Source organism: Erpetoichthys calabaricus, chromosome 15 (assembly GCF_900747795.2).
Source record: "Erpetoichthys calabaricus chromosome 15, fErpCal1.3, whole genome shotgun sequence".
Taxonomy (NCBI): Eukaryota; Metazoa; Chordata; class Cladistia; order Polypteriformes; family Polypteridae; genus Erpetoichthys; species Erpetoichthys calabaricus.
This window is the reverse complement of record NC_041408.2, coordinates 39,367,994-39,381,703: the sequence shown is the minus strand read 5'-3', so window position 1 is coordinate 39,381,703 and position 13,710 is coordinate 39,367,994. Positions and strand designations below refer to the sequence as shown.

Sequence of the window (13,710 nt, the reverse complement as noted above, 5' to 3'; positions counted from 1 at the left end):
AGCCACTTCTGTATATCGCGTTCCATAGTCAACCAACACAAGCATACAGTGGTGTGAAAAACTATTTGCCCCCTTCCTGATTTCTTATTCTTTTGCATGTTTGTCACATAAAATGTTTCTGATAATCAAACGCATTTAACCATTAGTCAAATATAACAAAAGTAAACACAAAATGCAGTTTTTAAATGATGGTGTTTATTATTTAGGGAGAAAAAAAATCCAAACCTACATGGCCCTTTGTGAAAAAGTAATTGCCCCCTTGTTAAAAAATAACCTAACTGTGGTGTATCACACCTGAGTTCAATTTCCATAGCCACCCCCAGGCCTGATTACTGCCACACCTGTTTCAGTCAAGAAATCACTTAAATAGGAGCTGCCTGACACAGAGAAGTAGACCAAAAGCACCTCAAAAGCTAGACATCATGCCAAGATCCAAAGAAATTCAGGAACAAATGAGAACAGAAGTAATTGAGATCTATCAGTCTGGGAAAGGTTGTAAAGCCATTTCTAAAGCTTTGGGACTCCAGCGAACCACAGTGAGAGCCATTATCCACAAATGGCAAAAACATGGAACAGTGGTGAACCTTCCCAGGAGTGGCCGGCCGACCAAAATTACCCCAAGAGCGCAGAGACGACTCATCCGAGAGGTCACAAAACACCCCAGGACAACGTCTAAAGAACTGCAGGCCTCACTTGCCTCAATTAAGGTCAGTGTTCACGACTCCACCATAAGAAAGAGACTGGGCAAAAACGGCCTGCATGGCAGATTTCCAAGACGCAAACCACTGTTAAGCAAAAAGAACATTAGGGCTCGTCTCAATTTTGCTAAGAAACATCTCAATGATTGCCAAGACTTTTGGGAAAGTACCTTGTGGACTGATGAGTCAAAAGTTGAACTTTTTGGAAGGCAAATGTCCCGTTACATCTGGCGTAAAAGGAACACAGCATTTCAGAAAAAGAACATCATACCAACAGTAAAATATGGTGGTGGTAGTGTGATGGTCCGGGGTTGTTTTGCTGCTTCAGGACCTGGAAGGCTTGCTGTGATAGATGGAACCATGAATTCTACTGTCTACCAAAAAATCCTGAAGGAGAATGTCCAGCCATCTGTTCGTCAACTCAAGCTGAAGCGATCTTGGGTGCTGCAACAGGACAATGACCCAAAACACACCAGCAAATCCACCTCTGAATGGCTGAAGAAAAACAAAATGAAGACTTTGGAGTGGCCTAGTCAAAGTCCTGACCTGAATCCAATTGAGATGCTATGGCACGACCTTAAAAAGGCGGTTCATGCTAGAAAACCCTCAAATAAAGCTGAATTACAACAATTTTGCAAAGATGAGTGGGCCAAAATTCCTCCAGAGCGCTGTAAAAGACTCCTTGCAAGTTATCGCAAACGCTTGATTGCAGTTATTGCTGCTAAGGGTGGCCCAACCAGTTATTAGGTTCAGGGGGCAATTACTTTTTCATACAGGGCCATGTAGGTTTGGATTTTTTTTTTCTCCCTAAATAATAAAAACCATCATTTAAAAACTGCATTTTGTGTTTACTTGTGTTATATTTGACTAATGGTTAAATGTGTTTGATGATCAGAAACATTTTGTGTGACAAACATGCAAAAGAATAAGAAATCAGGAAGGGGGCAAATAGTTTTTCACACCACTGTATATTGATACCCATTTTTAGTCTTAGGTAGAGGGCCTACAATATCTAATCCCACCCGTTGAAAGGGGACTTCCAAAATAGGCATAGGAGAAAGGGGAGCCCGAGGAGGTCAATAAGCAGAGACGATCTGGCAATCAGGACACGAAGTACAGAATTGCTCCACATCTTTCCCCATATTCAGCCAATAAAATTGTTTTGATAAACGTTCTCTAGTCTTATCAGCCCCCAGGTGCCAACCCAAGATGTGAGAGTGAGCTAACTGCAAAAGAATGTCCCTGTGTACACCAGGTACAACTAACTGTTTAATAAATTCCCCCACTAAATGATCTGATATCACTCTAAAAAGGCAGCTGTCTTTCTCGAGAAAGTGTGGGGTTTTTAAGCCCCCGGTTGCATGCTCTTGGTAATAGGAATCACTAGAATATGCATTTAAACAGGCTTGCTCTGCTAATGAGCTATCGGCATACTGCAAGCGTACAAAATCCATCTGCTCGCCAGTGCTCGGTTTGTGTTCAGAGGCATTTGCATGCTGAGAAGTTTTAGATGGGCCAGCCAGCCGCTCTAAGAAATTTGGGGTGTCTCCCTCAGTCTCGCTGGAGAGATCGGGTTCAATATCTAATCGGGGCTCAAGATCTTCCCCGACAGTCACCAGTTCTTCTTTCTCCCCCGCTAAGATTGACAGGGGGCTCAATGAATGGCGCCCGACATTCGGTCATGAGTCTAGGAAAAAGGCCATTCCTCCTGTCGATCAGCAAGGGCCAGGGGCAGGAGTCCGAAACGGCAGACCAACCTTTAAAGTGACAACCCTTATATGTTAAAGGAAGAAGCTATGTCTGATAGTCTTTAACATCTCCATGCACACAACATATGTTTACAGTTTCAGTGTTACACAGGTACCCATCATCAAGACAGTCCCCTCTGACATACAAAGGTCACTTCCTGAGTCCAATAATGCGAGATCTCGTGGCCCCCCAACTTCACCAAGATCATTAAGCCATCCTTTTTATCTGACGAATAAGGAACATGGGAGCAACAAACCTCGGCCAGACCAATTTCCTTTGATTGAGCAGGAGATAGGCGATATCCCCTCGCCAAGTGGCCGGGTTGATCATACCGGAAGCATCTTCATTCAGTTCCACTGCCGAAATATCCACGGCCTCCTGCCTCCCCAGATGTAGGCACTACATCAACAACTGGATCCCCTGGAGGCCTTCCTGAAGAAACCTCATGAAGTGCAAAACCTTTAGACAAAAAGCTTGTAGTTTTACAGAAAACCAGCAGCTTTAAGAAATCATAATCGCAGAGTTTATTGCGAGGAACATTCCGTAATCATTTGACTTGGTACTCCAATACTGGTGGTGCGGTGAAGGAGATCGATCACATCCTCGTGGGAAGACGCTGGAGGCTCTTGCAAAACTGCAGGGTCTACAGAAGTGCCCAGTTTGTGAATTCTGACCACAGACTTGTTGTTGCTACTCTTGGGATTCAGCTTAGGTCCAGTAGCTTACCACCTACTCGGAAATTGAGCCTGGACTTGGCCAGACTCCAAGACCAGGCTGTTTCTAATGAGTTTGCACGCAGTTTGTGTGTGGAACTTGCAGATTTGGGTATGACTGCTGATCCTAGTGTGATGTGGGATACCTTCTGTGACAAGACCCCGAATGTTGCTGAGTTGGTGTTACTGGTGTTCCCAGAAGGAGGTGTTTCATCTCGCAGAGCACCCTGGATATCATTGAGAGGAGTCGCAGCACACGGCTCAATGGCAACTCTGTTCTGTGCTGGGAACTGAGAAGAATGGCTGCGAGGGCTCTGAGGGCAGAAAAAGAGGTGTTTGTTAGAGGAATCTGTGAGCAAGTGACACACCATCTGTGGTCTAGCGACCCACGTCCTGCTTACAGAGGAATCGAAACATTACGCACATCTGAATCTGTTCCTCGGACAGACGCAGTCAGTCCGGCTGATGGAATGGTCCTTACGGATGACACTGCAGTTGTGACCCACTGGGCTGGCTACTTTGAGCAGTTGTTCAAAGCTGATCCTCCGGCTAGGACGTTGGATATCTCTGGGTCCATGGTTCTTGAGGCTGATCCTCCAATTCGTCGTCAATAGGATCCGTGATCACTTGCTCGCCTACCAGCGACTGGAACAGTCTGATTTCACGCCTAAGAAGTCTACCATCGCATCCTAGCACTGAGGGTTCTCATGGAGCGCAAACACGAATATCAGCAGAGTTTCTTTGCAGCCTTTCTCAATTTTCACAAAGTGTTCGACTCAGTGTTGATCAAGCTGCCCTGTGGGACATCCTGAGGATTCACGGGATCCCCTCAAGGTTGCTGGATATCATGGCTGGCCTGTACACTGGTACTGTGAGTGCTGTGCAGAGTGGAGGCAAGACCTCTGCGTTTTTCCCCAGTTGATTCTGGGGTTCATCAGGGGTGTGTTCTTGCTCCTACTCTGTTCAATGCTTGTATGGACTGGGTGTTGGGCAAGGTCTTGGGGTCCAGCGGCTGTGGGGCATCTTGTTGAAGAAAGGTTCACGGATCTTAACTTTGCTGACGATGGTGTGATCTTTGCGGAGTCAATGGAGGCTCTGATTGGGGCGCTCGAGAGCCTGATCGAGGAGTCTTGAGTGTCTGGGATTGTGAGTGTCTTATATAAAAACCAAGATCCAGGCCTTTAATGACCTCTTGGACACAGCCATCAGCAGTGTGTCAGTTTGTGGAGAGAGTGTTGACCTTGTTGAGAGGTTTACTTACCTGGGCAGTGACATTAATGTCTCTGGTGACTTTTCCTAGGAAGTCGGTGGACAGATTGGGAGAGCATAGGGGGGTCATGAGGTCGCTGGAAAGGGGTGTGTGGCGCTCCCGATATCTATGCAAAACGATGAAGGTCCAAGTCTTTAGAGACCTGTTGCTTCCTGTCTTGCTATATGGTTGCGAGACATGGATGCTATCCAGTGACCTGAAACGAAGACTGGACTCCTTTGGTACTGTGTCTCTCCGGAAAATCCTTGGGTACCATTGGTTTGACTTTGTGTCGAATGAGTGGTTGCTCATGGAGTCCCGAATGAGGCATATTACCTGCATTGTGAGGGAGCGTCAGTTACGGCACCCTGGCTATGTGCCGTGTTTCCCCGAGGGTGATCCAGCTCGTAAGATCCTCATTGTTGGGGACCCAAGTGGCTGGACCAGACCAAGGGGTCGCCCACGTAACACCTGGCTGCGGCAGATAGAGGGTCATTTCTGGAGAGTGGGCCTGGACCGTTTGTCTGCCTGGGGGGTTGCAAAACAAGATCCAGAGTTGTTTCGTTGTGTAGTGGGTGCGGCAACGCACTGTACCAGTGCATGCTCCCCAACTTGAGTTGACATTCCGTAAGGCAAGTAAGGCATCCCAAGACGATAAAGGGGTGATAACAGCCCAGTTTCATTTATCCTATCCCATCAAAGTCGCCACATGCTCAAAAGCTTAAAAAAAAAAAAACACTGGGTCTTCGGAAAGACCCATCTTTGTCAGCACATCCTTGGAATTAGCAGGTGGATCATCTTCCAGGTTGGGAGGAAGTGGGACATTTTGAGAGATGTGAAACAACTCCTCGGAGTTCATCTGTGCAACCACTCCTGGTAACCATTTGTCACGTTTGGGTCACAGATTTGCACAGAAACACAGGAGGTTGTAGAGACAGGAACTTTATTTAAACACTGCAAACGAACGTTTGTCTCTTTTTCAAAAGTTTAAACATGCTCCATGACAAGACAGAGATGACAGTTCCGTCTCACAATTAAAAGAATGCAAACATATCTTCCTCTTCAAAGGAGTGCTCGTCAGGAGCAGAGTAAGTAAGGGAGCAATATAAAGGTAGTCTTTCATCCTTTTTTAGAGGAGCGTCAGTATCCTCTAGGGGTGCAATCAGCCCCCTTGCTCACAAAATATATATAATATACAGGTAAAATTCCGTTACAACGAATATCTTTACAATGAAATTTTCATTACAACGAAGTATTTTTATGGTCCCGACAGCTTCCCCATATGACACGAGTCTACCGAAATCTCGTTACTACGAAGTACATTCAGCAGATACTTTCATTACAACGAAGTGCACAAAAGACCTTGAAATGCCTGAATGAATCATCCAGAGAGCAGTTAGTTCTGTGGCTGCGGCTCAGTTATGCACAATGATCCCCAAACAGAAACATTCTAATTTTTTTTTCTTTCTTTGAACTTTCCTCGTAGGCCCTACTGCTTTTTTTTTTTTTTTTTTTTTTTTTTTTTGCCTTTGTTTCCAGCGTTTTCAGTGATACCTTTTGCTTATTGCTCGTCAACATTTAAAAAACATCCATTGGAATTTAACTAATTGTTACCCTCCTATAGAAACAGCAGACAAGAAAAAATGATAACGGTTCATATTAGAAAAAAAAAACTTTACATTTTTGCAGCTCTTGATTGCGGCAAAAAGAAAAAAGACGTTGCCAGTGAATTCGGAATTTTGGTATCGACGCTGTCAACTTTCTTGAAAGACGGAGCAAAAAAAGTAGAAAAATCTCGGGTTGCAAACATATGTGAACTGTCGCATTTGAAAACGTCGAAAAAGCTGTTTTTATATGGTTCAGTGATTCTCGTTCAAGAAACATTCCTATTAATGCGGCACTCGATCAAAAAAAAATGAGGTTTGTAAACTCTCTTGGGACCTCCCCCAACTGGACAACAAGCCGAAGAGCGTCCCGAAGTGCAATCTCCGTGTATGTACTGGGCAATAGCAGATATGCTGCGTCTCTCCGCCAAAGTAAACAGTGTCATGCTCGAGTCACAGATTTGCAGAGAAACACAGAAGATTGTAGAGACAGGAACTTTATTCAAACACTGCAAACAAACATCTCTTTTTCAAAAGTTTAAACGTGCTCCTTGACAAGACAGTGATGACAAATCCGTCTCACAATTAAAAGAATGCAAACATATCTTCCTCTTCAAAGGAGTGCGCATCAGGAGCAGGGAAGGACAGAGATAGAGAAAGACAAACAAACAATCAGCAACTGCCAGGTAGGTGCTTTTGGACTTTTAAGTCTGCGAAGTACCGCGCAGATCACGCGATAGATCAGCTACAAGTAAGCCCAGCAGCAAGGGAGCAATGTGAAGGTAGTCTTTCAGTGTTTAACCTGTAGGGGTGCGATCAGCCCCCCAGCTCACAACAGAAAAGATCTCGAGGGGTGATGCAAGGTTAAGAGCTCGTAAATTGTAAATGCAGATACTGTAACAGGATTACTTGATCACTGACCTGGCCACGACTCTGCCTGAATGCTGTGTCTGTGTATAGCAGAGTGTTAGATCACGCTACAATAAATAACTGTGCCGTTCCTGTTTCAAGCGGAATAAAACTGGTTTTGCTAAAGTACTGAGACTAAACCTCGTGTTTGGGGTGCAAGACAGGGACTTATAGCGCGACCCCGATCTTTTATGATTTGCTTCTTTGGCGCTTCATTGCAGAGCTGTGATCCTCCTATTGCCCTGCCCCAGCAACAGACAAACAATCTTCCACAGACTGCTACCTACTGTCAAATTTGGTGGAGGTCCCATCATGCTGTGGAGCTGTGTGGCTAGTTCAGGGACTGGGGCCCTTGTTAAAATCGAGGGTCAGATGAATTAAACCCAATATCAACAAATTCTTCAGGATAATGTTCAAGCATCAGTCACAAAGTTGAAATTATGCAGGGGTTGGATATTCCAGCAAGACAATGACCCAAAGCACATTTCGAAATCTACAAAGGCATTCATGCAGAGGGAGAAGTACAATGTTCTGGAATGGCCATCACAGTCCCCTGACTTGAATATCATCGAAAATCTATGGGATGTTTTGAAGCATGGTGTCCATGCTTGGCAGTCATCAAATTTAACTGAACTAGAGAGATTTTGTATAGAAGAATGGTCAAAAATACCTCCATCCAGAATCCAGACACTCATCAAAAGCTATAGGAGGCTTTTATATTTGCAACACGAGGCTCAACTAAGTATTGATGTATTATCCCTGTTGGGGTGCCCAAATTTATGTACCTGTCTAATTTAGTTATGATGCATATTGCATATTTTCTGTTAATCCAATAAACTTAATGTCACTACTGAAATACTACTGTTTCCATAAGGCATGTAATATATTAAAGGAAGTTGCTACTTTGAAAGCTCAGCCAATGATAAACAAAAATCCAAAGAATTAAGAGGGGTTCCCAAAAATTTTCATATGACTGTGTATGTATGTGTGTGTGTGTGTGTGTGTGTGTGTGTGTGTGTGTAAAAGAAGACCAATAAGGAAGCAAGAGTAATATTCTGAAATGTTTAGTAGAAAATTACAAAGCATAGCAATTTGTAAGATTGCTGCCTTTATGTTCTCTCTCAACAGACATGCAGTGAAACAAAGGATATAAATTCACTGACAAAAGCTACAGACTTTGTGAAAGCCTTTATTTTGGGATTTCAGGTTGAGGTACGTATTAGCCTTAGTAAAAGAAAAATGCAAATTACAGTACTCTTGAAATTTATATACCGGTCAAGTGGATGATATATTTTAATCTATCAGTAAGTCTCATTTTGCTATTTGCTAGTACTACAGTTTAACAAGGACTACTGTTGAATGTTCACAACATGATATTTTTAAAGTAAGCCTAATTTAATGAAAATATTAGTGATTGGTATAATAGAAAAATGTACTTACACCATGTAAATTTTCATTTGATTTTGGTAAAGGAATGTATAATGGAGAATGTGTTTTGAAGGTATGTACTTCTGGTCACTCAATACTTAATGTGAATTTACCATGCTCATCCTGGTGGGTTACCACCAAGTTTGGCAAGTGTTATATTTACAGAGTGGAATTAAACTGGTTTGGAAAAAGTACTCATTTCAGTATGTCACTTCTTAGAGTTCCATTTCAGTTTCTTCCATCCTGATACACAAGTCTTTTCATTTTTCTATAGACTCTTTAACATATGGCCTTTCCAAGTATCTGGAGATATTCTCGCTTATAGCTTTTTCTCAAAATGTATATAAAATAAAGTGGCCAACTGGCCACATTTTGAGGTATAGGTATTTAAGAATGATTCAGTTGAGATTGGGTACCAATGAATCAAGTTGAATTCATCATCTACATAGCATACTATGCTACTGGAAAAGCTGATCCACACACAAATAGATAAAACATTGCCATGCAAGAACACTGGTCTACAAAAAAATATTTTTTGTTTGCTTCTGGGAGCATCTCTTTATTAAGTTTTTTACACTAATTTCATATATGAAATCAGAATTAATCTAGCACGTCAGGTTTTTGAAATACACATCAGTGACGTTTTAACATTTTTTTAAATATCAATATATCAACACGATATCTGGAGTTTGGACTATGTCACACCAAAATTGTTTTGATGTGTTTATTCTGAAAACAAACCAGAAGACGATACCAGAGACACATATTTATGTCAATTTGCCTCAATATAAAAGTGAGGTCAGCGTGCCCAAAAATGTTGGAGGCACTCGCTTTTGCACTTGTACTGCACATCCGTCTGTCTTTGCAACAGTAGTCACCCATCATGCACGGAGTGAATTTTTCCCGATATCAGTTTTCCATCACCTTTATATCTTGATGAAATCTTTCCCCATGCTAATCTCTGACATTGCTTAGATTTGGTGGAAAAAAGTCGAGATGAGAATGTAAAAAATGCATCTTCAGTGACATTCTGGCTCCCGTAAGCTAATATACTTTCAGCATATTCTCCACAAGCTCAGTATAATTCTCTGCTCTGTGACTGTCAAGAAAATTCTGGACAACCTGCACGAATGAGGGTGCTGATTCAGTTGGCTTCAGTTTCCTTTTTAACTCATTGTCAAGCATCAGTTCACGTATTTCCGGGCCAACAAAAACACCTTCCTTAATTTTGGCTTCACTTTTCTTGAGACCAAACTTATTTCTTAAATGCTGAAATGCATCACCTTTACTGTCCAGTCACCCTAGCTATCCAAGGCCTGGAACATCATAACTAAAAAATGGGACGTGCTGGACGAAAACGGTTTTCAGATTTGGAGTCAGCAAGTGAAATTTGTTAAAGTACAGGTGAAAGAATCCCTGTATCAAAATGCTTATTGACCAGTGGAATTAATCTACATGGCAACGATGTTCAACCCACAACTGTTCTAGTGTTATCAGTGAAAATCTATTTTCCCATATAAGTTGCAAATGGGTAGAGTCCATCCTGACGTTGCTCATTGACATGGCATGTTTCAGGACTTTATTGGGATTAAATGGCTTAGTTTTCTGGCAGCCGACCAGATTTTGGTGTATGGCCATTTCAGATTTAAAGAAATATGATGTAATTTTATTAAAGTAGCAACATAGGAAAGTAAGGATGCAGGTTTTTATTTCAGATGAATTTTAACCTACCGTGTCAGAGTATTCTCACAGTTGTATTACATTTTAGAACAATTTTGATGAGAGCAAGTGATTCAGTCTAACAAGTCTTACCAACATCTTTTCCACTTAATATTTCCCAAATAACATTGAGTCCAGATTGGAAAGTCCCCAATGGCCTAATGTCTATAAACCAGTGTTTCTCAAACTTTTTTGTCTGTTGGCACAGTAAAAAAACTAAAAAAATTTCGCGGCACACCAGGAAGAACAACAGTTGTTTTATAATAAAATGAAAAATTATTTTACCTGTTTTTAAGTATTACATTCAATGTGAAGGATGTGCCTGTTTTTGAGAGCAAATGCGATCTAATCGAGGCTCCAAAGTCGGCAAACAAACTCGCATTTCAGCGTCTATTGTAAGAAGTCTCTCTCTTTTCTTAGACTTGATTTCAGTCAGTGCTGAAAATCCAAACTCACAAAACCATGAAGATGCAAATGGAAGAATTATTTTGATTGCTTTTAAACTGATTGCAGGATATAACTTGTTGATTGAAATCCAAAACACATCCAGGCTTTTCTCGGCAAAACTTGACTTAAGAACTGCATCGTTTTTTAAATCAATGAGCTGCTCTTCTTCTTCAGTTGTAAGATTTGTAGCTTCATTGTTTCCAAATGGATAGCTGACCCATCCATATTCATTACTTCCAACTGTTGGGAAGTAATGCTGCAATGCTGACTGCAGGTGTGTCAAAGTGTACAGAATTTCAGGGGTGATTTCTTTATTTGAAGCACATTCATTGTAAGTAGGAAAGCAGTCGAAGACTCCTTTCGAGATCTTACTTTGCCACAACGACAATTTTTCACCAAATGACTTCAGTTTTGAGGATGCAGTGATGATGTTTTCCGATAGTCCTTGAAGACTTAAATTCAGTGAATTTAATTTGTCAAATAAATCAGAGAGAAATGTCACCTTAACCCACCAGATCTCGTCATGAATAGAAAATCCAAAGTCTTTTTTTTCAGCCTCCAAGAATGAAATCAGCTCAGCCTTGAGTTGGACGACACGCTTTAACACTTTTCCCCTGGAGAGCCAACGAACGTTGGTGTGATACAGGAGGCATTTGTAGTCTGAATCCATTGCTTCACAGAGCTGAGAGAAAAGTCGGGATGCAAGCGGTCGAGATTTGATGAACTGTAATCACTTGATCCAGAACAGACATCAAATCTTTCGGCAAAGATTTGAAGGCAAGAGCTTCTCTGTGGATCATGCAGTGAACAACTAATACATTTGGATTTTCTTGACGCACAAGAGTGACGAATCCCTTTCTATTTCCCTGCATGGAAGGACAGCCATCGGTGCAAACGCTGGCACAGTTTTTCCACTGTAGTTTGAAGAGCAAAATGTTTTCGTTCACCACATTGAAAATATCTTCGCCTTTGGTCGTAGTTTGTAAGTCTTTGCAAAATAAGAATTCGTTGACACATTTTTCATCCTTTATGAACCGAATAAAAGCTAGCAGCTGGGCTTTGCCGCTAACGTCAGTGAATTCATCAACTTGAAGAGACCACAACAGAGACACTTCATCGTCCGGCGCGTCAAAGTGTTCGCAGATTTGATCTTGTAAATCTGACGATAAGTCTTCAATTCTGCGCGAGATAGTATCATTTGACAAAGGAACTTTCTTAACTTTTTCGGCGGCATCGGGTCCAAGGATAGTTTCAACAACTATTGCTAAAGCTGGTGCAATGACTGATTCAGCCTCTGTATGCGCTTTCTTGCGTTTTGCTAATAACTGAGCAACCTTATAACTTGCAATCGATCCCTTTTCTGGCAGCTTTAGTTAGTTCGTAAGTTTCTTAGCTTGTTTATTTTGTTGAGCCTTGATGTTTTCGAAGTATTCCTTCGGTTGCGCTTTTACAGCTGGATGTTTTGTTTCCAAGTGTCTCTTCAATTTGCTTGGAACAAGCGCCTCATTCGACAGAGCTGAATTGCAGATCAGACAGAATGGCAATGGAGCATCTTCAGGTCCCGAAGATATGAAACCATATCCGATGTAATCTTCTTTGTACCTTCGTTTGGTTCCTTGCTTTTTTTTTTTAACGCTTTCGCAGTTTCATTCTTGCTAACGTATTTCTCCATGGATAACAATGAATAACGCTTATTGATAATTTGTTATTATTAGCATACACCTAAAAAATTTAAATGAAACACATCGCTTATTATTATCGTTACCAATTCAAAAACTGCTGTGCGTCTGCTAGGGCGGCCTACATTTTAGTCATTATAATAATATATGTATAGTGGAAAATTCCATAACCTGAATAGCTAACACCCCTTTCCGTCAAAATGTAGCGTTCCGATTTAGCAGGGCAGAGAAAAGGGGAGAGTGCGGGCTACTATTACTGGTCGTTGCAAGTGGGGATGTCATCGCAACGTAGGATAAAAATTTAATAGTAGGCAGACCTGTGTAACGCTGCATGTGTAGCGTTCTGAAAACCTGTATAAATTTCAAATATTTGTAGAAACTCCCGCGGCACATCTGCAAGTGCCGCGGCACACAGTTTGAGAAACACTGGTACACTATTTGATAATTTATTCCAGGTGGTCAAGTGGTTATCTTTCTGAAGACAGACTGTCTAATGTTGGGGTGAAACTTCCCCTTAACATGTTTCTGTCTGTCGGCATGTTCTTTTTGAGAAATTCCTTATAAAGTAACAGGTGCAATCCACTGCTCCAATTCCTTTCATAATGTTAAACTTTCCCCAGTGGTAGTCACACACTTGCTTAAACCAGTTTTTCTCTGACACTTGAGTTGTGAACATATGAGACGTGTTCAAGGTATAATCCTACCTGCATCAATCAAATTTTTTTTTTTTTTTTCAAGTCTTGTTTCTTCTCACACTCCAACCTCCAAAATGCTGAAAATGGGATAAGAAAAAATATTGCACTGTCTTGTCCACCCTTTCAACGGGGGGTTTGGGGGGTTGCAGCAGGAGGGATTATACCTTGGTCAAGTCACAATCTGAAGAAGCTTTTTTTTTTTTTTTCTTTTTTTCTTTCTCTTTCTGCTAATGTTCTCTCAACACGAGCAGCATGATGGTGACATTCCATCGAAGCTTCACTTGAAACTTCCAAACGGTGCAGTACAGTGTAAAATTACTCATCAGTACATTAAAATATCTTGCAGATAATCGAAATTGAGACAGACACCAGTATTTTAATTGACCCCATGATGCTTGCGCTGTAAAACTGCACGCTGCAACACTTCAGAGTTATAATGAGCAGTACTTAAAAAGTCCTTCAGCAAATGTGTTGTTCTCAGTAGAGTCAAAACTGTGATGAGAATCTGATTTTGTGCATAAAGATGGAACTTTATTTGTCCGTGTGAATCTTTAGCTTTTTCAGAAGCTCTTTAAATAGATAGGTAAATGCATGCGCACACACAAAATAGAATTTAAACACCAGAATGACTATAAAGGAAGAAAACAAAAAAGAAAAATGTCTAACTTGGCAGTCACAGTGAGGTATCATGCAGGCATATTGCTGTTGGTATATAGAGCCGCAGTAGCATTTCTTGACTCGCTTCTGCTGAATAGTTTGTTGGCTGGAAGTATTCAGTGTTAAGAGATGTTCAGCATTGTTAATAATGGCACTCAGTTTT

The 13,710-nt window shown here is 41.5% G+C and overlaps 1 protein-coding gene across 1 annotated transcript in view; it reads left to right on the top strand.

Moving 5' to 3' along the window:
- The window catches only part of pno1 (partner of NOB1 homolog), an 87,263-nt gene that overhangs the window by 17,770 nt on the left and 55,783 nt on the right, over positions 1 to 13,710 (top strand). Inside the window, exon 3 of the mRNA XM_028820607.2 lies at positions 8,051 to 8,134. Coding sequence (XP_028676440.1) covers positions 8,051 to 8,134 — 84 coding nt within the window. The remainder of the gene's footprint in view (positions 1 to 8,050; positions 8,135 to 13,710) is intronic.